This window comes from Perna viridis, chromosome 4, assembly GCF_037379345.1.
Source record: "Perna viridis isolate PV_CMFRI_1.1 ecotype Kerala chromosome 4, ASM3737934v1, whole genome shotgun sequence".
NCBI lineage: Eukaryota > Metazoa > Mollusca > Bivalvia > Mytilida > Mytilidae > Perna > Perna viridis.
Genome location: NC_142448.1, coordinates 25,825,124 through 25,849,750, shown reverse-complemented (window position 1 = coordinate 25,849,750; position 24,627 = coordinate 25,825,124). Strand labels below are relative to the sequence as shown.

The 24,627-nt window shown below is 29.7% G+C and overlaps 1 protein-coding gene across 6 annotated transcripts; it reads left to right on the top strand.

The window, feature by feature from the left end:
- The first annotated feature begins 361 nt into the window (after nt 1-361).
- LOC148619486 (prolyl 4-hydroxylase subunit alpha-1-like) lies at nt 362-20,924 on the top strand. 6 transcript variants are annotated; one of them, XM_088579405.1, is made up of 14 exons: nt 362-425; nt 662-789; nt 4,084-4,238; nt 5,100-5,261; nt 7,654-7,814; nt 10,059-10,110; nt 11,282-11,487; nt 12,420-12,593; nt 13,535-13,605; nt 14,072-14,171; nt 14,439-14,492; nt 15,628-15,693; nt 17,458-17,526; nt 17,851-20,924. In XM_088579405.1, the coding sequence occupies exons 2-14, from the start codon at nt 698-700 to the stop codon at nt 18,016-18,018; spliced, it is 1,530 nt and encodes a 509-aa protein (XP_088435531.1). In that variant the 5' UTR covers nt 362-425; nt 662-697; the 3' UTR covers nt 18,019-20,924. The 6 variants fall into 6 exon arrangements, with proteins under 6 accessions (XP_088435531.1, XP_088435532.1, XP_088435528.1 ...); XM_088579406.1 differs by lacking the exon at nt 362-425 and adding an exon at nt 9,232-9,320 and having other exon boundaries at nt 452-789; nt 7,654-7,725; XM_088579402.1 differs by lacking the exons at nt 362-425; nt 7,654-7,814 and adding an exon at nt 9,160-9,320 and having other exon boundaries at nt 452-789.
- The last annotated feature ends 3,703 nt before the right edge of the window (nt 20,925-24,627 follow it).

Genomic DNA, 24,627 nt, shown 5'->3' with positions numbered 1-24,627 from the left:
CTTTGATAAAAAAAAAATGAGGGAGTAATACCAACAAGAAACATTTTATATATAAATCAATGAAAATGATGAGAGATAGCATAGTTTAAATGAAACTATATTAAAACTATGAATTGAAATTTGCAAACTATAAGAAATGAAGCACATGGTTATCACGTGATCATTTATGATCAGTTCAATCTTGTGAAGGAGGAGATAGTTTTACAAAAGTATTTAGTGTTTGTAAATACGGTTATTTTTCTGTTGCGGTAATAGTAGAAAGTATACATAATAATAATAAAAAGAAATTATACCACTATATTTTATATGTGTAGTGTGGTTATTGAAATCTGATAAAAATTAAATCTAATCTTACCCAAAGAATGGTACAACCCTCAAGCAATCAACACAAGAGGAAAACCTAGTGGTCTGTAATTTGATAAGAGGTAAACCTTGATTTAACTAAGTGTGTGTTTCTTCCGCTGTATATACGAGTACTTGCGCACGTATGCATTCATATTTCCAACGTGGACATTTCTAGAATCTAAAAAATCTGCTGGTTAAGTTTCAAACTCGTTGTTAGTTCTGAACTTAAAATTGTGGTTCCTAAGAAAAGTGGACCTGAGAACAACAAAAAATGCCAATATCTTTGCATTTTCTTTTGTTTTTCTGCCTGATACAGTTTTCAGTATGTGAACTTTTCACATCTCTGGCTCATATGGAAAGAGCTCTTATGGCAGAGAGTGAAATTGCTACCAGAATCCACAGCTATGTTGAAGAAGAAAAGGAGAGATTGGCTGCCTTGTCAAGGTAAGCATACTTCTTTACAATACATAACATACAGTCATAGTGTCATTGTCGTGGAACAATATAAGTTACACAGAATGGGATAACATTATCAATTACATTTATTGGATCATTATTTATCAAAATATTGCTGGAGTTGTTCTCATTAAACAACAGGAAAGCCCTGAAAAGAGATGCAGTCATTTGTCTTGTAATGAATTATATTTATTTGTACAGTATTCAAATAGCACTGATATGGAGTCATGATAAATGTACATGTACAAACTTCATGTAGTTAAAAATTCTACCGACAGTCAAATTTTATTATGTATTCCTGGAGTTTTGTATGGTTTCCCTGCAAAAAAGTGAAGTTGTATATTGTGTATAATAATGTACAACAGTACACTATATTGTACATGTACATATACATATTATACACATGTATTTTTTATGCTAAAGTACATTGTATGTGTAGCGATATGTACATTTGCACTTATTTTCTTCCCAGTTAATATCAGTTTAAAAATATATACATGTACAATAATTATACATGTACATATGTATTTCTGGTATCCAAATTAAATAACATGAGATTCGGGCAATTGGTCTTCGTACATTTACGTTTGTACATCCTTTCTATGGGCCACATGTATAATTTTTTCTAAAGAGTTTGACTTATTTAAGCATTTTTCAAAATGATATATTTTGTATTTATTGTTATATTTTTTCTCTCTTGTTCCTTATAAGATTTGACCACTTTTGATAGCCTAGGGATTGTATTGAAAAAAACTGCAAAATCTGAGTTTCTGGGTTATTTCTGAATTGAACTTGTAATACACCAAGTATAAAGCAAATTTAACTAAAAGGAAATAATTTCTACTATCAAAATTGAAATTTAACTTGCATGTAGCAAGTACTTCCCCTTAAATTCAATCACTGTAGCCCTGCTTACATGTATATATGCATTTATACAGTGGATGAGGAGAAAATTTTGGGAAGGGGCCATTCCCAGGTCTTTTTAAAAGATATTCTAAATTTGGAGGGGCCATTTGTTAACATACCATATAAATTTCTTTTACATGTATGTAAAAGGGTCATTTTCTGTCAGAAGGGGGCAAATGTTCCTGGCGTTCCAAACCTCTCTCTATATTTTAATTTTACTTTCTGGTCACTATACAAGTTAAGTACAAATGTATGTTAGATGTGTGTCCAATATGACTGATTCTGCCTCTAATTAGTTGAATACCAAGCATCTAAACAGGACATTACTTGCCCAGTGTTGACATTGCCTTCCCTATTTTCAGTCTTTATATCCTTCCAATGTGTTATACCATATTAATGAAATTTCTATTATTTATTGGAGTTGGTGTTAAACTACAGTTAAAAGAAGATTATATAGAAAATAGACTCTGTGATAATGGGAGATTGATGTTTATTTGTCCACCATGAGAAGCTTTTAATTATCATTGATATTGATTTAGAAACACATTAATCAAAATGATAGACAGGTTTTAGGTTTACAGGAAATTAAAGGAAGATTACTGCCTTTTTTTGTATGATTGAGCTACTTCAGAGTTCTTTCCCAACTCCCCAAAATTAATTATGGCATGCTTAAGGACTTTTTTTTTTACATTTTTTGAAATTAGTAACTTGAATAAACACAATAATTTTACATTAATATTGCAGTGAATGTACATTTCCAATGTACATGCAAATTATAAAAAAATGTATACCCATCTCTAATATTATAAAAAATTGTCTCAAATTTTGTATATTTTACAAGTTCTTTCAAATGTACATGTTAGTACATTTACTTACAAATGTACTGTGTACTGCATACATGTATCAATTTTAAAAATCTGTTTTGATGAACAGTTTTCACGCACAAATGTATGCTTACAAACCCATTATACAACTATATTTAACTGTACAATTGAGAAAGTACAAGTACACTGTACACTGTACTTAAATTGTATATATATTTTATACAAATTTAGTTGAACACATAAAATGTCAAGTCATGTATGAAAAATGCATTTATTATGTGAAAGGAAATTTTCACTTGACTTGTAAATATTTCATTTTACAAGGCCTTGTATTACAGTGTAATATATGCAGATGGTTTGTGATTACTGTCAGCATAGGTTGAGCATACATAATGACACATTCTGGGGAATTGCTTTATGATTTTAAATTTCATATCTTTTGATCATCCTTTTAGGTGTAGATCGTCATGATATTTGTTTTTGGTATTTACTTGTGTATCTCCATTTCCAGTTTTTGTCTGTTCAGTGATGTTTGAACTTAAACTGTGGTTCTTAGTGTAGTTTTCTTTGTGTTAATATATTTACAGTTGAAACAGATATTTAATTGGATTTGTTGTTGAACTTTAAATAAGTTCAGTTTACATGGACTTTTTGACTCACTGCTAATATTTGAATATTTGTAAATCTAATTTGAAAACTTAAAGAGTTCCTTAATTTTTTTTTCTCATAGGATTTTCATATAATAATGCCATGACTTGTGACTGATTTTATAATGTACAATGTACCTTTAAGACAAGTTATGATCATGATGATTTAATCTTGATCATGTACATGTATGATAGTTCAAAGGTTAGGCATGTCCTTTGTTAATAAGATTTGAATATACCGTAAGTGGCAGATGACCAGGATTGCAAGTACAATGTAATTTTGTAGAAAGGAAAATGTTTTTAAAGGTTTAATTGTAATATACATGCAGGACATGTATTGAAATGTTTGATGTATCCATGTAGTGGAAAGACGTGTGCTGAACCTGTCTATGGTAAATATTCTGAATTTAAAACCTTGAAAAAAATGACGTTACTCTCACATTAAAGAACCCTTCTGTGGTGTTCTCCCAGAGTTGGAACCATAGGGCTCTGCCACAGGAGGCTAAATTGCCCGACCCTACCCACTTCTCCCTATTGGCTATTTCCAGTGACAATCAAAATTTGTTGACCCCATTATCCGTATGTCCTATCCCATTTTTCATTTTATCATCCATTTCATGTTCATCGCATGAATATAGCTGAAATATTGCTGCTCAGACGTTAAACCCCAACAATCAATTAATCAATTGAAAAAATTGACAACGAAAGAAGCATGTACAACTCAAGTGCTCTATCTAGCATTCATCATAAATCAAGACTTTTTGGGCAGAATTTTTATTACAGGCTTTATATTTAAAAAGTTGACCAAATTTACTAAAGAACACCTATAGATCACCACTAAGTTCTTTAAATCAGTCTGTGCTACATGAACAGTTCATCAACTACATGTATGTATTTGTTGTCAGGTTAGCAGATGAGCTGGAGGAACACAGTGAACGAGCTATGGGAAACCCAGATTTCTACCTCGGCAACCCTGTCAATGCTTTCCTGTTTATGAAAAGGTTCACTGTTGACTGGGAACAGAATGTTGATGACATACTGAAGTGGAAACCTGATGAAGGTATATATACTTACATCATTGATACCTATCAGGCATTTATTATGATACATGTACATGTACATGTATTAAATCATATATCAGTATATATCATAGTTTACCTTCTAAGCAATGTACTTATAATGATATCATATATTGTTGTAACTGGCGTAATATTATATGGAAATTTTCTGTATATGTTATTTATTTAATAGTTTGAACATTTTGATATCAGTAGTTGAAATAATGAATGGCATTTACATGTACAAGTATGCACAAGTTGCCTTGAATTTTAAAATGTAATTGAACAGAAAAGTTTACAGTTACATGTTATTCTTAGAAATGTGCTTTGCTAAATGTATTTAAAACTTTGTTTGAAAATGCCATATATTTACATGGTGCATTGTACCCTACATGTACATGTATGTTAATACAATCAAACCCAATACTATTTAAGGAATATTTCTAATTTTAACTGGTTATATGAAATAATCTGGTTTGTGGCAGTTCACACTTATATAAATCATGAAGTGTGAACTGGCCCAAACCACTCATAAATCATGAAGTGTGAACTGGCCCAAACCACTCATAAATCATGAAGTGTGAACTGGCCCAAACCACTTGTAAATCACGAAGTGTGAACTGGTCCAAACCAATTATAAATCATGAAGTGTGAACTGGCCCAAACAAGTTATAAATCATGAAGTGTGAACTGGCCCAAACAAGTTATAAATCATGAAGTGTGAACTGGCCCAAACCAAGCTATTGAGTGTAACTTGTTCTAAAATTAGAAACATTCTATAAATAGTATATGGTTTTGATCTGCTTTGTACATGTACAAATGTATATGTATTTCTGACATTTTTTTCTTGATTGTCCCTCCAGAGTTTTACAGTAAAATCACTGCCTTGAAAGAATATCTGCCTACATATGAGGATCTGAATGGAGCTGTGGCCGCATTGCTTCGTCTTCAAGACACATACAAGTTAGATACAGACAAAATAGCTGCTGGTGACATAGCTGGCATAAAAACTACTGAAATGACAGGTATGTAGTAATTATATAAATGTCTTAACAATTAATGTTAGCAGTTTAATTTTACTTTATAAGGACTATTGTTTTCAAATTATATATCATAGCACTGGAGAAAGTTTTCTTCTTTCTTTCTCCTCAAGTTTTGGCTCATAAATGTTGACATATATTGATATAAAGTGATCAAAACAAGAAATTTATTGACAATAGTTAAACTGTCTCTGTTAATTTACGAAAATGTTTCTGTTGTGAGAAGTTATAAGACAGAGGTCTTCAAGAAAGGATCTAAGTTGAAAAATATTCAGAAATTTTATGAATCACAAAGAAACCTATCATTTCACATGGGTAAATAAAATAGCATGTAATGCATGACTTTAATTTTCAGCTTATTTTTTTTCTATTAACTGCTTGTAACTTGTTTTGAAAATAAAAAAAAGACAGTACTACTTTAGTAATATTTGACATGTAACCAGAACTGTAATCAGATTCACAAAAGGATACCTTGTTGATTTCTAAAATTTTTAATTCTTCCATCGAGTTATCTCCCCTCCTAATTATGTCTATCTGTAATACCCTAACTCCATGTAAAATTTCAAATAAGATTTTAATTAGTTGGTCCAGTTCAAAAAGTAGATTAAAAATCTGTGCATCTGCATGTCCATCTGTTCTTCATGTCTCAGATTTAGGCTGTTGTTGAGACCGTTTTCTGAAATGAAATGGTTATATTGTCATGAAACTTGATGTAAAGGTTAAACATTAAAACATGCTCTTTTCATAGTTTGATTTCGACATTTTTGAGTGTACATTCATTGACACAGTTATTTTAATTGAAATCAAATAATATTGTATTGAAAAAGTTCGAAATTTCAAAATTGGGAAAGTATATGTTGTTCAAGTGTTAAACTCTTTTAAATATCAAATTTTGACTTGGTATACAGACACACAGACATGCTTATAGAAAATGGATTTTGATAATTTAGAAAAATTCATTTTTAATTTCAACTGACAGTTTGTAGTTCTTGAAGTAAAAATGAATATTAATAATATCTGTATAAATAATCGAGCCAGTACAGTGGAATAATCTTTTCTATATTACTTAGTTCTAATATTATTAAAATGGGATATTGAATTCTTTTCCTTTGATCTTAATTATCTAATTTGATTTTTAAGAAACATGTTTATAAACCCATAAAATGCATCCTGAGTGCTATTGTGTGAATTGTGTGTAAAATTAAAAAAAAAGAACAAAGAACTATAAATCATTACAAGTAAAGAATTATTCAATTATATCAAATAGATCAAAATGAAAGGCTGTCATTTGATAGTCTTAGCTGAGCATTTTTGCATCTCCTCTAGAATTATGAATACATTGTAAGTTTATACCTGATAATCTTAAAAATGCTTATGACTGACTTAATTGACTTCTTAGTTTGAATTACCCTGGTCCATCTGGAGAAGAAAATTGATAAATTAATATCATTGAAACTTATCATTTCAGTATTATACAGACATGATACTTAGACCAGGAAATAGTATTAAATCCTTGCAGAGGGATATAGCTCAATTTTTCTTCTTATTATTTTTATTGTTCTTCAGACGTCTTTCCTCCTATGTTACCAGTTTTTTTTTGTCCTGTAGAATCACATGTAGAATTCTTCCATGATTAGGAGATTTCATGTTACTAAGGATATAGGAAGAGTACATGTATTTCTATTATGCCAGTGTCAAGATCTATTTTTGTGATGATTTGATTTTATAAAAAAAAATAGCTGGAATTAGATACAAATTAAAAATATCACGAAAAGTTATGTTGGATTGGCCTACATTTAGTACATTATACCAAGATCAATTTATTTTCTTCCCATTCTGTTGGTTGATCAGTGATATCTGTTACTATCTTTTTCCTTACTGTTTGTGAATTGTTTACTTCATGATAAAATTCAAAACATTTTTTACACATTCAGTTACCATTTTACTGACAGATTTAAATCACTTTTTGAATCAATCATAAGAGAAATAAGTTTTAATTCAGTAAATGGATAATGCTTGATGTCTTTTTTTGTTATTTAATTTCAACAAAAATAATGAATTTAGGCTCATTTATTTTTTGTCAAAATTGAATAATTTAAGATGATATCAAGCAATATACAAACAGCACTCATTGCAAAACACATACATGTGGACATATTTTCAAAGGTTTAGTTACTTTAAAAGAAACAGAACATGCTTCAGTTTATAACTTCAGGCGTTCAAGTAATATTAACTTAATTTACACTAATCTAAACATGCAACATCGAAATAAGGCTATATCATGCTTATGGTTTGTTGTTACAATAACAGCTTGTACATGTGTGTTTGTTGATACCAACAGCATGATTACATGTACATGTATATGCATGGATTTCAGCTGTTGATTGTTATGAGATTGGCCGTGTGGCATACAATGATGAGGACTACTACCATACAGCATCCTGGATGAGTGAGGCTATGAATAGATTAGACTCAGAGAAAAACAAAACTGTCAACAAATCTGAAATAATTGACTACCTAGCATTTGCAGTTTACCAGGTAAATAAAAAAGATCCTAATTAGGGATAAGGAATGTTAGAGGATATCAGCTTTATTACAGTTAAAATGGCCTGAGATTTGATAATGTTAGTTGGGGTTTAGTGGCCCTTATCTCACAGTTTTCAGCCCAATGATTTCTTTAATCCATTTTCTAGAATTCCCATTTCCTGCTACCCATAGCAAATTAAATTTAGCCCTGAGAAAGCTAAATTTGTATGTTTTGCATGACAGATTTTTCCAGAAAATTTCTAAAATTGTAGAACACTGACTATATATGTACATTTTTATTTCTGTAAATTAATCTGCCATTGGTCACTGACTCTTCCAGAGGTAACACAGTTGTTTCTTTTTCTAACTTAGGAAAGTTTGTAAATTGAAGAATACAAGTTGCATCTTGTGCATGTTTTAACTGTTTTGTGTTCTAAATTGTAACTTTGATGTAACTTTTATTTGCCAGGACTAAGTTGATGGATTTCTTTGCCCTATGATTCTTTAATATCAAATAAGTCAAGGTCATCTTCTATTTATTTAAAAAGGGAGATACAACAATACCTTTGTTCCATGGTTTGTCAAAGTTTCTAAAGTTCATGGAGTTTTGAATTCTTTCCTTTGTTTAAGGCCTTTATAAGGTTTTAAATTGAAATTTTACCTGCAATTGAGAATTTTTTCAAAATATATAGTTTTTTTTTCATTTTAGAGTTATAAGACTTTTAAAAATACTGGTTTTTCACCAGGCTTGTTCTAATGATAGTAATACTGAATTAAAATAAAAATTCATATAGGATAAAGGCAATTCTGTATTTGAAATTAAATGTAAAATATGCTTCATTACATAGTTTAAAATCACTTCAAATGCTGTTCTGAATTTGGCAAAATGTAAAAAAATCCATATTCAGTTAGCATGGTATGATCCACTTTATTCCATAACATTTAAAGAACAATTGAAGCACATGTATAATCCATGTTGTAAATAAATAAGTAGATAGTGCTGGGATAGAGCTACTGATTCATTGCTAATTAGCATCTGGTCAGATAGGACATTACATTGCCCCCTTGAATGAGTATCTTAGACACTGTTGTGTACATGTGTATGTGATAGTTACATGTCCTGTGTGTGGTCATCAAAATAGTTAATACATCCAGTATGACACTCATCAGCTAACTGCATGGTTCAATTAAAGTGCATCATGGACAAAGTTCTATATTTGTAAATGTCAGTCCCTAATCAGGGGTCAGCTGACTAGTCAATCTGTATGCTGATATGTGGCTAACAGCATGGTCCATTTTATTTGCATCTTGGGACTAAGATTTGTAACAAGGTGCTGACCATGCTGTATCTTTATAGCCCAAGATTGTTTGTATGTTGGGAAGTATGCCTACAGTACAGCAGATACCTATCATTGTCATTTATGGTTAGAGGAATCCCTGGCTAAAGATAGTAAAGAGTCAAACAAAACAGCCGATAGGACAGAAATATTGGATTATCTCTCATATATAACCATGTTGGTAAGGAGTGGAGTCAGATTTTTTTGCATGCTTTTTTCTGGTTTATTTTACATTTTTTTAAGTTGAAGGTGCATTGGACTATTGATGCAGATTCTGTTTGTAAATTTCTTTATTTCTTGGAAAATTAGATATGATATTTAGTGATTCATGTGAAGGGCCAAGACCAAGGTAATGTATCACTTATTTTATGGACCTGTTATCAAATACAAGCTCTTGTATTTGGTCTACCTCAAAAACACCTTAGTTTAAAGAAAATGGACGTGTATAAGAAGAGGTAAATTTCATCAGTTAGTTTTTTTTCTTTAAGAAAATGTCATGGGTTTAGTTGGTATTCTTATTGGTATTGGTTGGTGTTTTTTATATTTGCTTGTCCCCAAATGTCCAATTATTTGGATTTTTATTTTTCCTATATTAATTACATTTGATGTAAAACCTATGTACATCACTGGTATGTATCAGTATATCTTAAACATCATTTTATTTGGTTGGTATAGTTTGAGATCTTTGTGATGAAAAGATTTTTCATGAAGAACTTTTGTTTTATCTACAAATATGAAATTTTAATTTTATTTTTGGTCTGTGTGTTGAATAATATGCTATCTTGTCATTACTTGTTGTAAACAATCCAAGTTAATGCGAAAGTTATTATAGATTTCATCTTACCATGAAATCATAAAAAATATATTTGATATTAACTGGTAAAAAAATTCAATTAATTATTCATTATTTTATTTGCAGCAAGGGAATGTGAGACATGCATTAACTCTGACAAATGAGCTGCTTTCAATGGGTAAGACTTATTCTTCGTTAATTTTTTTTATTTAACCTTAAAAAATTTGCAGTGGCTGCTGTCTGTCCTTGTTGTCCAGTGTTTGTAGACATTTGGACAATAACATGAGTAAAAATAAACCTAATCATTAAGTGTCATATAACAAAAAGATAGGTGGGAATTGAGGCACCAGAAACAAGCATTTGGATGATGTATGCAGTGTTAGAAACTGAATTTTTTGTCAACATAGACCCATCATAATTTTGCATAGGTAGCAATGTACAATTTAAAGCAACTTGAGCCAATTTCAACATAGACCTGCTTGATTTTACATTGACTCGGTCCATAGATCTGCTGCTAATTTCTTTCACATTAGCTTGTGTAAACGGGTAATCAAGCGAACCAAGATTCTAGCGGAAATCCAATAAATGTAATTCAGGGATAAAGACTAGACATAGAAAATAAACTCACACAACAAAGAACATAAAGTAACCAAAATAATACATACAAAGTAACAAAAATAAATGAGCACCTTGGACTCCATTAAAAACTGGGAGAATGGACCAAGTGCACCTGTCGGGTAAAAAGGATTATGGATCTCCATGAAATTTTACAATAAGTTGGCTTACTATATAAGAAAGACTAGGAATCTTGTTTCTTGAAATACATGTACATTTTAACTTTTTAATTGGCATACATTATAAACATATGGTATCCACATTGCTGAGATAAATGTATTTATCAAGGAGGATTATTTTAATTGTTTTATTTAATCAATTTTGTTTTAGAGTTTAAATGTCCGAAGTGACGACTTGCTGAAGAAAAATTGACTTTTAGTCCAAAAAATACGGTATAAATAAACAAAACTTTATTCAATAGTTAATTGCCAATTTGCTTTAAAAAATACATTACATATACATAACAAATATGAAATAAAACTCATTATAATTTGTGTACTAGTACAGAACAACGTACATGCAACAGAAGCAAATAAGCATATTTAATGAAATACTGAAATTGGCCTAACCTCTCAAGAGAGGTCACCTCTCTTATATGGCCACTTTTGTATTGCAGTATGATTGGCCACATTAGAGTGATTACTGTATAAGATTAGTACTGGAATAAGCCATATAATCGTTCAATGTTTTGTAATTGTCTGATAACTATTATGTTAATAGTGTGTATATTTCAGTCCCAGACCATTCAAGAGCTCAAAATAATAAAGACTATTATCTTAAAATGCTGAAAGAAGAAGAGGAAAAGAAGAAAAAGATGGGCGAGGATGGTAGTCTTGACAGTGACATCAATGTAATTAAAAATAAACCCCCAAAAGATGACTACAGGTCCTCTGATGAGTTCGTTATGTATGAAAGATTGTGTAGAAATGAACACACACATGTAAGATATTTTTCTCATTTATTTAATACATTATATACATGTTAAGAGACAAGGTAAAGAGCCACATGTACAGTTATATTTATTAATGTATAAAGTGTGATAACAATTTACCAAACTGATAGACAAACTTTATGCAATAGTCAAAAGAATAAAATTTATTATAACAAATGGCAATGTCAGGGTAAAAACCAGAAAGTTGGAAACTACCGCAATGGATCTGACTTGGTATAGGTATTATCTAACGAGAGATATGAAAAAGATGAGAGAAAGTGTAGGAATGTGAAACTTCTCTTATTTATTAGTATGTCCTTGAAAATCTTTTTTGGCCTTCTCTTCCAAGAGTGTGAGGCCTACTTTCAAATTTCCATAGAAATTATAATTGGAATTTTATATTCTAACTTACTTTGGAGTGTTTTAGGTTGCACCTGTCTCAGTATTAGGTGCAATGTGCTCATAATTTTCTTGAGAAAAAATCTGATTTAAGAAAATAGAATTTGTGTCAAGCATAAAATAATATATAACATTAACCAAAATGAGCAAAATGATTGAAAGTAAAAAAGATGTAATATAAATACAACTTTACCTACGAAGCAACTGAGGCTTCATTCCTGGTATTGAATATAGTGGAACTTCTCATCGCTAACTTTGATGATTTATTTGGGTATGAGTACTTTTTATACACAATTTGGTTCTACTTCTGCTGGTGAGAAGTTACCCCTTGAAAAACATGTACAGAAAACTGAAAATAACAATATTTATATTAGATTGGCATTTTCTTCTTCTTAGTTAGCTGTAATTTATAAATTCAATATCAGAGATTAATTGTACAGTAAACATTGGATAATCAGTACTGATTAATTTATAGATTTTGATAAAAATTATTAGTCTTGATTTATTTTGTAAAATCCTCTTTACATGATAATAATTAACAGGATTATAAAGATCAACATAAGCTGAAATGCCAGTACAGAAACAATAATCATCCTTTATTAATGATTAACCCAGCCAAAGAGGAGGAGGTGTACTTAGACCCTTATCTTGTCCTATACCATGATGTATTATCAGAGGAGGAGGTCAACACAATAAAAAGTATTGCCACACCAAAGGTGGGTAAGATTAGGAATTGCATGTGATAATTAGTTAATGATAACAAAATTTCTAGAATATCGGCTAGCTATAGATTCATTTTAGTACACTGACAACTACAACAAAAATTGTTTTAAAAGTGTAATGTATTGTGTTACTGATTGATTAGTATGTTTTATCAAGCCAATAATTTTAGTTAAGTTCATAACAATTTTATTTGCTCAGTTAGAATGAAAGGAAGGACACAAGTAAAACAAACCAGTGATGTCTTCTCGACAGATATAAATTAAATCAGAGAGCATGGAACAAGAAACGCATGACCATTATGAAACAGGACGTACATTTAATGAAAAAAAAAAAAACAGAATAATAGATAAAGTTCTGCTTTTCCCTTTGTCTTCATGGGCATATTGTACAGTATACATGTACTTGTACAAAGACACACTTTTGTTCTTGGTCAATTTATAAACTTAACTTCTTCTATTGATATGTTTGGTTTTTTTTTTAAGTCTAAGTCACAGGAGATAAAAACATATGTTCATATGAAGAATTAACATAGCAACCTTTTGAAAAGAAAAAAAAACTTTTTATGTTAGAAACACTAAAAACAGGTTTCAATATTTCTGTTTATTTTAATGTAGGTCCTTGGTCTTGGGTCCTCTATTTCTCAATGGGGACTTTTCAAATTACCAGCATAGATCCTGGACCCTCAATGTATTACATTGAATCTCTTATTACTACCTTTAGTTTACATCAGGTGGATTTTCATTCGAAATCTCCAAGGTTCTGGACTGTTTCTCAAAAGCAAATTTAAATCCTTGATTAGGTAAAAATATTTCAGCAAATACATTTTATTTCAGTTTCAAAGATGAAATGTACAGTATTGCCATGATTAAGTTATGGTACATGTAAACATGAAACATGTGCACATGCCTATAAAATATTTTATAATTTGTTACAGCTTGGTAGGGCAACAGTGCATAATGCAAAAACAGGAAAATTAGAATTTGCCCAATACAGAATTAGTAAAAGGTAGGATTATCCTTTACCATCTTTTGAATTTATAATAAGTTGAAAATATTTTTACAAGAATCATGTTTTTTAAGTGTATTGTTTGGAGGTAGTGATTTAGACATTGTTCAAGGGCAAACAACTGAAAAACAGCTTTAATATATTTGTAGCCAAATACTTAATTTAATAATGTACATGTAGGAATTACTTTTATTTAAAAAAAAAAGTAATTCCATGAAGTAATTAATGTGATTTGTCATTGTTGATCAAAATGTGGTGTATTTTTAAGATATTGACCAAAATGTTGGTTTATTCTTCTGTTATTCACATGTTCCAAAATATGAGTTATTTTTTATTTAACAGCACTGTAACATTTTTCACAATAATTTTCTGAATTACAGTACAAAGTTCTTGCATTGAGTCAAAAGTTGCCTTGACATTATATATATATTTAAGATGATGAAAATATTGTTCTTTTTTTTTTCAGTGCTTGGTTAAAAACTGAGGATGATATAGTTATACAAAGAGTAAATAATAGAATTTCTGCTATAAGTGGATTGAATATGGATACTGCCGAAGATTTACAGGTAAAAATTGATACATAATTACCCATGGTGTAACAATCTCCATATCTCAATTTTCATATGATTAGGTATAATGCAGAATTATGGCAGAAAATGTCTACATAACTTTCACAATGCATTCTCAGTATTCTCTTGTTGTTTTATATCCCTGATAACATCCTAGGATTCTTAAGGAAAAGTCATATTTTCAGTTTCTACTTGAAAGAAAGAGTGCTTTTTTATTTCCCAAAACACCAGCTAACTTTTAATTATCAATCTTGTTTCTTACAGATTGCTAACTATGGTATTGGAGGCCATTATGAACCTCATTTTGATTTTGCAAGGGTAAGTTTAGAATAGATTTTTTTTTATGAATTAGAAGAAATGGAAGAGTTTCTTTCAAATGAAGAATTATGTTATTTAAGTGTGTAGGTTGTTTGTTTAATTTCAAAATTTTTTCAGAGTCTTATTTAGTGTAATAGCTATTAAATATTTATATTTGAAACTTGAAATTGTGTCTGGATGACTAGCAGTCTATCTATAGTTATGTATTCTCAACACTAATGCAACTTCTTTCAATTGTTTCAATTGCTTTTCATGAAACTGCATACTTGTATACAAGGTTTGGCATCATATGTGGCAGAGCGGTTAAAGCGCTTGACTTGTTATTGATATCATCGCCACTGTAGGTTGAGTCCCACATGTTTCCAGGTTTCCAAGCACCTGCCCTAGCCAAAGGGTTATATTGATTTTTCAACCTAGAATATCAGGGTTTAATCTCGCAATTGTTAAAAAAAGCTCTTCGGAGCTTAGGTAAATTGTAGACTTGTACACACATGTGTGTTTATCAAAGTAAATAAAATATATGTAGACAAAGCATGTATCTGTTCAATTTAAGGGAGATAACCCAGTGTACTTAAATTGTTAAAATAAAAAAAAATCTTGTACATAGAAGATTTTATTTTAAATTGGAACAAAGTAGTTCTATCCTGTAAAATATTTATTTTTATAATAAGAGACTTTTGCAGGGAAAGAAATCAATAATACAACAAAATGATGGCAACAGAATTGCTACATTTCTTGCCTATGTAAGTCCCTCTTGTTTATTCCGTTCTTTTACAGCATGTATAGTGCTACAGCAAGCTTTCTCACTGATTTTAATCATATAAGGGGGAAATATCTACAAATTGTTGATACAAGAAACGCTATTCTACACTCAAAAGAAATTGTTTTAATATAATAACAGTATAACCTATGTTAATTATTTTTAGAAAGATACCTTTGGAAAGAAACATTTAGTTTGGCTGTGGAAAATTTGGAATATGAACCAAATTCGAATAAATTTGAACCTAAAAAAATGAATTCCCCTTGTATGGGTAATCATTATCTAAATATAGCTCTGAGAAAGTTTGCTACGACAAGTTACTACACTACAGTTGACAATGTTGATGTATAGATGATTATTTTTAATTTCCTTTAGAGAGAAGAAACAAATGCGTTTCAGGGTTTGAATACTGGCAATAGGATAGCAACTTGGTTATCATATGTGAGTTTAATACTGGATTTGTTTACAAATTCTTCTAGGCTGGGCACCTGAGATAAAAACATTTGCTGGGCAAATGTTTTTTCTGTATATTTATTTACGAAGATATTGACCAAGCTTGACAATTTGCTAAAGGTTGTTGTAATGTTTTTTAGTGCTTGGTCTTAGCATGATAGTTTTTTAAAAGACTATCTCAAGACAAGGATTTGTCTCACAGTTTTGAGTCTTTTTTTTTCTGAATGAAGTAAAATCTAACAATTTACCTAATTTTGTATAAATATGAATTACTAGTTGGTATTCACTTTAAGTAAGAATAAATGCTGTCTTAGTTCCTTAGCTGAACTTCGGGGAAATCCCATTTGGTATTCCTTTATACAAGTTTAGATAATTACAATGGCAATCTATTCAAATCTTTTTTTTTTTCAAATTATTTTCTGAATTAGTGTATTTAAGTCCTAGGGAAAGGGGTGGGGATCACTTATTCAGTAAATTGGTAAAGGGTTCCTACAGGTTTTCTAAAAATATCCCCCCATTCATTTATTTCATAATTTGAAAAACACACCTAATGATTAATATTATCCAAGTAAAATTTTTACTGGAACATATATTTAGTAGGGTACATACAAGTATAACACAATAAATATTTAAATCAGGAATATTTCATATAGACAACATTTGCATTAAACTTTTTTCAAGGATGTTTTCATTAGATATATAGAATCTACAATGATAACAGGTTGATTATGGAATTTCTCGCATTGAGTGAAATAAATTTTATAGTTTTGATCGTGACGCTTGCCTCAAACTATAAAATTTATTTCATGAAATGTGAGAAATTCATAATCAACAAGCTTTGAGTGTAGATTCTTTTTCTCTAATGCCCTAAAAACGTCAAAAATACCCAAAAATGAAAAGTGCGTGAAACGTCGTGATTCCGATTTGTAGGAAACATGTTTACGTCACACAAACGCAAACATTCCAAACAAAAGAAACCATATGATTTCCAAGGTTTTTTCGCTTCAAATCTTTCAAAGTCCCTTCATTATTCTTATTTAAGGTAAGAAAACACCATAATTATCTTATTTAACTGAAATATAACTACAATGACAATCGAGGCGATTCAAGATGGAGTTCAAGACAATCGATTTGATCATTTCTAAGCCAATCAAACTCTGAGAACAAAAAAGTCACTAGTTATGAAAACATTTTTTTCCACCCCGGTCAAGCATTATGAAAACTGAAGCAAAATTAGAGAAATATTGTTCTCAAGTTTGTTAAAATACACCCTTTCATATATTTATTTTCTTGAAAGTACAACTCATTGACATACTTTTTAAGGTAAATCCAATTAAAAATATAATATCAAATATGTTAATTAGAATGTGTGTTGATTAATTCAGTATTATGATTCTTTTTTCTGACCAGAAGTTAATTATTATATGACAGCTGAAGTAGTCGTACAGTATTATTACCATCTTTTTCACAACACAATGTAATGGAATGCTAAGTACTCTAATTATTTCGCAATTTAAAAAAAAGTACTTTTAAACATATACACATGTACAGGTGTCTGTATATAAGTCTAGCAGAGGCTTGTCCTTAGATAAATGTTTTTATTGGGAAAATACATGAAATATTTGTCAGATGAATCCATGAAGTAATTTTAACACACCCATACTAAAAGGTTTTTTTTTAATCTGAATCAATTAATCAAGCACAAACAACAGTCCTATGAATTGATACAATGAGTACAGTTTGTCTTTGCAGATGAGTGATGTAGAAGCTGGTGGAGCTACAGTTTTCCCTTATCTTGGAGTAAAATTATTCCCTAAAAAGGTTAGTGTTATCAAAATTTGTCATGTATTTATACAAACATCTAGTAGTAAACAGACACTTTTCAACTTTATTTAAGTATTGGTTTAAGATAGTGTCTATGGCCAAATAATTTGATTGATTTGGTGAACACTACTTTGAAGTGTGCACGATGGACAAATAACCCATTTAAGGTAGACAGAAAAGGTATTACAGCCATTACTGACTATGTTTTGATTGATATACAGAAACTATTTACAAAATTGATTATGTGAATGTTGAATTAAAGTTACCCAATTCTTCTAGTGCCATAATTCAAAATTTTATCATGTTTACAAATGATTGCAGGGAACGGCAGCATTTTGGTACAATTTATATAGAAATGGAGAAGGGATATTCAACACACGGCATGCAGCTTGTCCTGTTTTAGTAGGGACAAAATGGGTTTCAAATAAATGGATTCATGAAAGAGGACAAGAGTTTATGAGACCTTGTGGACTTGTTGCAGACCAGTAATGTACATGACAGGCTTTAAATAAACTTATGTGATTCCATTCATTAATGTTCATAGAATATGTATATATGTGAAGTTATCATTGCCAAGGGAGCTAACTATTGTAATCTTCAGTTTGGGGTATTTTCATGCACTGTCAATACTCTTAAAATCTTGTTGATGATATATGTTATTGTCTGTGTACTGTGGTATTTCTCTTCAAATTTAAAGTATTGTTCCACCTAAAAATCATGCAAAAAAAGATATATAATAATTCATGCATGTTTATTTTACGGTTAGAAATGTGAAAACCCTTCTGACTAATTGCAAATATTTTAGTTTAGTGCATGTGTACTGTTCAAATGTTGGTAGAGTCTACTATGAAAATTGTCTTTACAAATTGCACAACAAGGCATCTTAACTTTACAGTAATTGTTTTATCAATATATCAATTATATACTGAATGTTAATTCACTACCTGCATGATTTTTAGATAGAATGATAATTCATAGTGAAAAGTTGTAATACATTTCTTTAACAAAGAATGAGAACTTAAATACAGCTCTGCCTTAAAACTAGACAGAAGCTTATAAAGGGTGATTCATGCATTTCTTAATACAAAAGATTTTTTATTGCAAATCCTTCTATAGGTTCCCTAGAAACTGTATTGGGAAATTTAAGTGCTGATAAAAGTAGTCCACTGGAGATATTAAAACTTATGATTTGGTTACGTTCTACTACAGAAAAAGTATGAGAAAATTTCCTGCCAGATTTTTTACACTATAACCAGTTAAAAAATATTTCACAATAAGTTGTAGATCCAAGGACATGAACATAGGAAGAATTGTTTTTAGGACCTAACAAATGTATTTATACACTTTCATTGATTGTCTGAAGATATGATGAATCACCACCCCGCCTGGTTTTTAGGTGAAACCATACTTAAATAGCTGGAGTGGATCATTTTTATTTCCCTTTAAGGAATGACTTATATTTTTTTCTGTCTTTAAAGACATAACCTCAGTCACACGGTACACACTAAATAGCCTATGAAATAGATTATTATGCACCATGGGCAGTGAGGTTATTTCAAATAGACAGAAAAAAATATTACAGCAATGTCTTGTAGTTAAATTTTATTCAGTATCAAAATTTAACAATTAAATCATCAAAAAGGTTGATGACATCACTCTCACATAGTAAATTTATGTTTATGAGGTGATAGTCATTTTTTTTTATCTAATCAGGAACCATGTAACTTCTGAAATCAAATTTTAATGTGATGTTATATGTAAAAATGAAAACAGTTGACGTGTTTTACCAGTGAACGATGTAAAATTGATTGTTATGCTTTGCACTAGCCTGAAATTAATTTTTACGGTGTTTTTATTTTGCTATTTTTATGTAATGTAATATTTTATTTGTTGATACTTCAGTTTCACTAATTCAAAAACGCTTTTGCTCTATGAGGATTAGTACTGCTTCCACCTTTTTTTTATAATTTGTTAGTGTATTGTACGCACTTATGCAAAGTTTTATTCATGTTAACATACAGCAAGTATTATCTAAAGAAATAAAGTATCCTCTTGTGAATTGTTTGAAATTAGGGATTCTTTTAATCTACATTGTATATATTTTTTGGATTACTGGTATACATAAAAGGAGCAACCTCAAGATCTCAAAATGAATCTTGAAAATGAATTTGTCCAGACTCATTAAAGGACTTTTTTTTAACCATCTTTATTTTTATTTTATTTATATTCTTTTTTGAAGATCTGAAATGAAATTTGATTTCACTGAATTATGCAGCAATTTTACCACTATGTGGTCTATCTTCTATACATGTACATTTTGTATATTGATATTTTTGAATTATTTGAATTTTATGATGTAGAAGTTTTTAAGGTGACAATTTTATGACTGTTTTACTGAGTAATTGAACATTATTGTAATAAGGTTGAAGTTCTTTCCTTAAGAAAATTTTTTGATTGAGTAAGAAAAAATGTTGAATTTGCAGGTTTTGCAGTAGTCTTATCACAGGCATGAATATTGTTTTTTTTTTTTTTTGTGCCATTTAATTCATTGGTGCTTTTGTTTGAAATCCATGAAAACAATCTATCTGCGGCAGATCTTAAGACCATATCCATGTTGAAAATGAAAGCACATAGTGGTTATCATTTTAATATGAACATATATATATATGTCCAATAAGACAAATAAATAGCATGGATTTTCCGTGTAGCACATACTATGATAAGGGACACAACTCTTACAAATCATTGGAGCATTTGTATTCAGCATTTTACATCAATTTCATGTAAGCATCAAAGTAACTTGGACTGATTTCATTCTGTTTCCAACGAAAGATTGCTTTGGTGAAATTGAATATGATACAAACATATCACTGATTTCAAGAGTTATGTCCCTTACCCTAGGTCTTCCTCCTTAAATGACAATCAGCCGATGAACTGTTAGGTTAACTTGTCAAAAGATAGAGATTAAAATCTTCCGTCAATAAGTTTAATTCTTATTGTCCATTGATCTAAAAATGTCATCAGCTTATTGTCAATTAAAAGACCCAACAATATTCCCTGAACATCATGATTGTATGCACAATTACAAGCATAAAATAATATACATGTGTATTTTGAAGTGAATATTTCATCAGCGTCATGTTCCATTAGAAAAACTGTATGAACAAATATTTCTGATAATGTAATGCATATAGTAGTGTTGCATAATGTATAGAATATGTCAAATTGTTTCTGTTCTTTAAGATGCATTAGTATTTGTGATGACACCTTTGTTGAGTCATTATTTTATCATCATTGAGAATCTCTGTGATATATAACATGGATATATGGTTGTTATCTGCAGCTTCAATCATGATATTTTTTTTGTAACAATAAATGCACAAGCATTACAAGTATCCTTTTTTTTTATTTGAATAAGAATGATGGTACTTTGAAAGAGCTTTTTGCATGGGGGACCAATTTATGTGGTTTTTGGTGTTTTTAATAAAAAAAATCCATGAAATTAAATTCCAAATAAAAAAATGTAAAGATTTATATTTAAAATTTTGATGCTAAAATTGAATTAAATATTTCAATCTAAATTTTTGACAAACCAGTGAAATATAAACCCACAAATATAATATTTACACCATACCATATAATGGGTAATGTCGCTGGTGACAAATTTCATGATTTGTTGTATGGAAAGGGGTACTTTTCACAGTCATTATTTTTCGCGTCCATAGATACGGGAGGATAACTGTGAATTATCTAGCTTTAAATTAGGCAAGCTTTTGTGAAACTGTTGGTCACAGATTTTGTTTCAAGATGGTAAAAAAAATTGTTCTTTTCAAGCATTAATCCAATGGTATTACATTACAGGACGATTTTCAAGATGGTGTATTATTCATTGCCTACGTAAGAGTTTAAGCCATTTTTCCTATAGAAATTTGTGACTTTAGAAGTTTTTTTTAAAAAATGAGAATGCTGAAGTATCTGCAATAACCAGTTCAATTTTCATTGCTTAAGATCTTAGAGACTCTACCTTTATGAACATGTTAGGAGATATGGCAAGTTTTCTATATTTTGGAGATAAGAAATTGAATTATTGGTCCAAGTGTATTTCATAAGTACAGAACAAAATAATCAAATTCAGCAATAAACAATAGTTTATTTACATGGTTAACATTAACAGATAAAATGCATGTTGTCATCTGATGACATCAACATAAATTGTCACATTCACTTACATGTAATAAATAGAATTTTTGATAATGATGGTAAGTACAACAAATAAAGTCCATTATTCAAGTTGACACCATTTATTGTATTTTTTAACACAATGTGACAACACAGACAAAAAGAACAAAGCATTTTTAATTATGGATTTCAATTCAAAATAACAAAATAGAATTTTTTAGAAATTTTAACCTGTAAAATACTCCTTTGTGTACAGTAGAATTGCAATTTTTCACAATACAAGTACTTGTGCAAATTTTCTATACATTATAAAAACTAGGTATCACATTTTACTCTTAACTAAAATTTCCTATATTGATTCCAAACAACATTATCTGAATTTACAGTAAACAGAGTGGAAATCAATAAGTTCAAGTACATGTATCTATTTACAAACCATTTAGGGGTGTCACAAGTTATAAAATTTCACATTTGCATTGTAATGAAAAGTTAATCCTCAATTGGCCCATTGCTTTTCCCCAGTATACAGACAAATAGAATTCACATGAAATTAACAAGAATTTATCGTGGAATTAGCATGACTGCTACATATAATTTCCTACACGCAAAGCTTTAGATTTACATGAACTCATATAAGCTCTATTATAAAACTTATTTGCTAACTTCATGTGAGTCTCTCTTGTGTGAAAATATTTTTCCAGTGAAGGCTGCACTTCAGTAAATAACTTTTTTTTCACAAGATATAAAGTAATTGGAATAAAATAACTGGAATGTAAATAAATTTTCAATGGGAAAAACATTAATCCCTTAGAACTACACAGGTTAGGACCAATATGCTTTTTACCTTCATTTTACAAATACTCCTTGATTTTAACCACAGGTCTTTAAAAACCAGACAGTGGGTGATTCATCATATCTCAAGATAATCGAAGAAACTGCTCAATTACATCTGTTACATCCTGAAAACCACTCTTACTGTGTTAATTTTCTTGGATCCACTATATATATCATTGAAAAAAATTTTCGACTCTTCATAGTGTAAAAATTCTGGTGGGAAATTTTCACATACTTTTCTGTAGTAGAATGTAACCAAATTTTAAATATTTATATCTTCAATGCTCCAATAACCAACTTTAATTTGCACTCTCACTGTCGAATATAGTTTCTATGAGGACTATTGAAAGACTTCCAATAAAAAAATATTTGGATTAAGAAATGCATGAATCACTTATCTTCTGCTTGGTTTGAGGAAGAGCTGTACTTAAGAATTAGTAACTTGTTTTGAACACTGCAATTAAAAATTAAATGCAGAATGAAGATTTCAAAACAATTAAAAGTTCAAGGAAATACCTAACTGATGGTGCTCACTCAGACACTGGTAGAAACAAATAATGATAATATAAATAAATATGTTTATATAAATACACTTTAGTAAAATATACTATATCTATTCAATAAAGCTAGCTAAACTTAAAGTCAGTAACACAGAAAGAAATGGAAGAAAAAACTAACAAATTCAACAAGGTCATATCACCTTTCATAGAAGTGAAAGGTTTATTTCAATCTAGAAAATTCTTAAGGTTACATACACTTTATGTTACAGGTATCTTCCAAATCAAATATTTTTCCTTTAAACTTATTGTCTTCCAGTATATATTTTAAGTTATTGTTTTTATATCATTAAAGAATATCAGATACCACCAATAACAGTGTTACATTACACCTAAAAGAAATAGAAGTACACTGAGCAAGCTTTAAAAACCATTGTTGTTTCACTTGAACTTTACATTAAGGAACACTTAAGATGGATTACCTCCCCTTGCAGGCATCCAGTATTGCACATCTCCATGTGATGCTTAACCATTCTATAAAGTATCATCACAATCTATTAAACAGTTAAGTAGGAGTTATGTCTACAAGAAATGTAAAAATTGTGGAAGAAAAAATGAAAAATAATGTAACTCAACAACATAACATACCACCCTTACTATCGATATATAAAAAACCACTTAAAAAAACTAAGTTTAAAAATAAATAAAAAATAGAAAAACTCTTCAACAAAACATTGAACATAGACAATAGTAACAATTGATTACCATAGCCCATATTAACTACCCATTAACTTAGTAATGGAGTGATGGAGAAATAAATATCAAGTACCAGTAATACCCGTTGAAAAGAAATTGAAAAGGCATATTGCACATAAAAGTAAAAATAAAGAAAAACAAGTGGTGAAAAAATTGTGATTCAAGAACAAATTTGAATTTTGTATTTCTCGTAAAGAAGTTATGTACCTATGTTTTAGCACCTCATTATGCATTTATACACCTGTGAATAAATACACTTTCAGCAGAAACACAGCTTGTGTGTATAAGAATGGAATATGCAACTAAATATAATGTATGAGATGAACATTTTACACTACATTCAGGAATGCCTATTTACAATCTGTTTCTTACATCAATATTAATTGGGAATGATTATGACTATTTGAAAATATGTACATGCATACACCACAATAAGGGATGAAAAAAATCATTGATAACCTTGTATATTTAGATATATATATATATATATATATATATATATATATATATAGAGAACAATAGTTACTTTCAATTTTGATAATCACTAGAAATAATAATTTGGTTTATCAATAACCAATAATTGCATTTTTGATCATTTTAATGTACTTTTAGCAAAAAAATAATAGTGTGACTAAGAACTGTTAACGTGTGACGTCAATTGAAATTAAAACTCTTAAGAAGACTAATGATAACTATCACTTCAATACAAGAAATACTTTGACAAATGAACAAAATACTTGGTTTCAAAGGAAGTAAAAGTTTTGTAGCATACAAATAAAGGGAAGTAAGCAAAATAAAATTTCTTTTATCGTTAAACAAGAGCAACTACTTT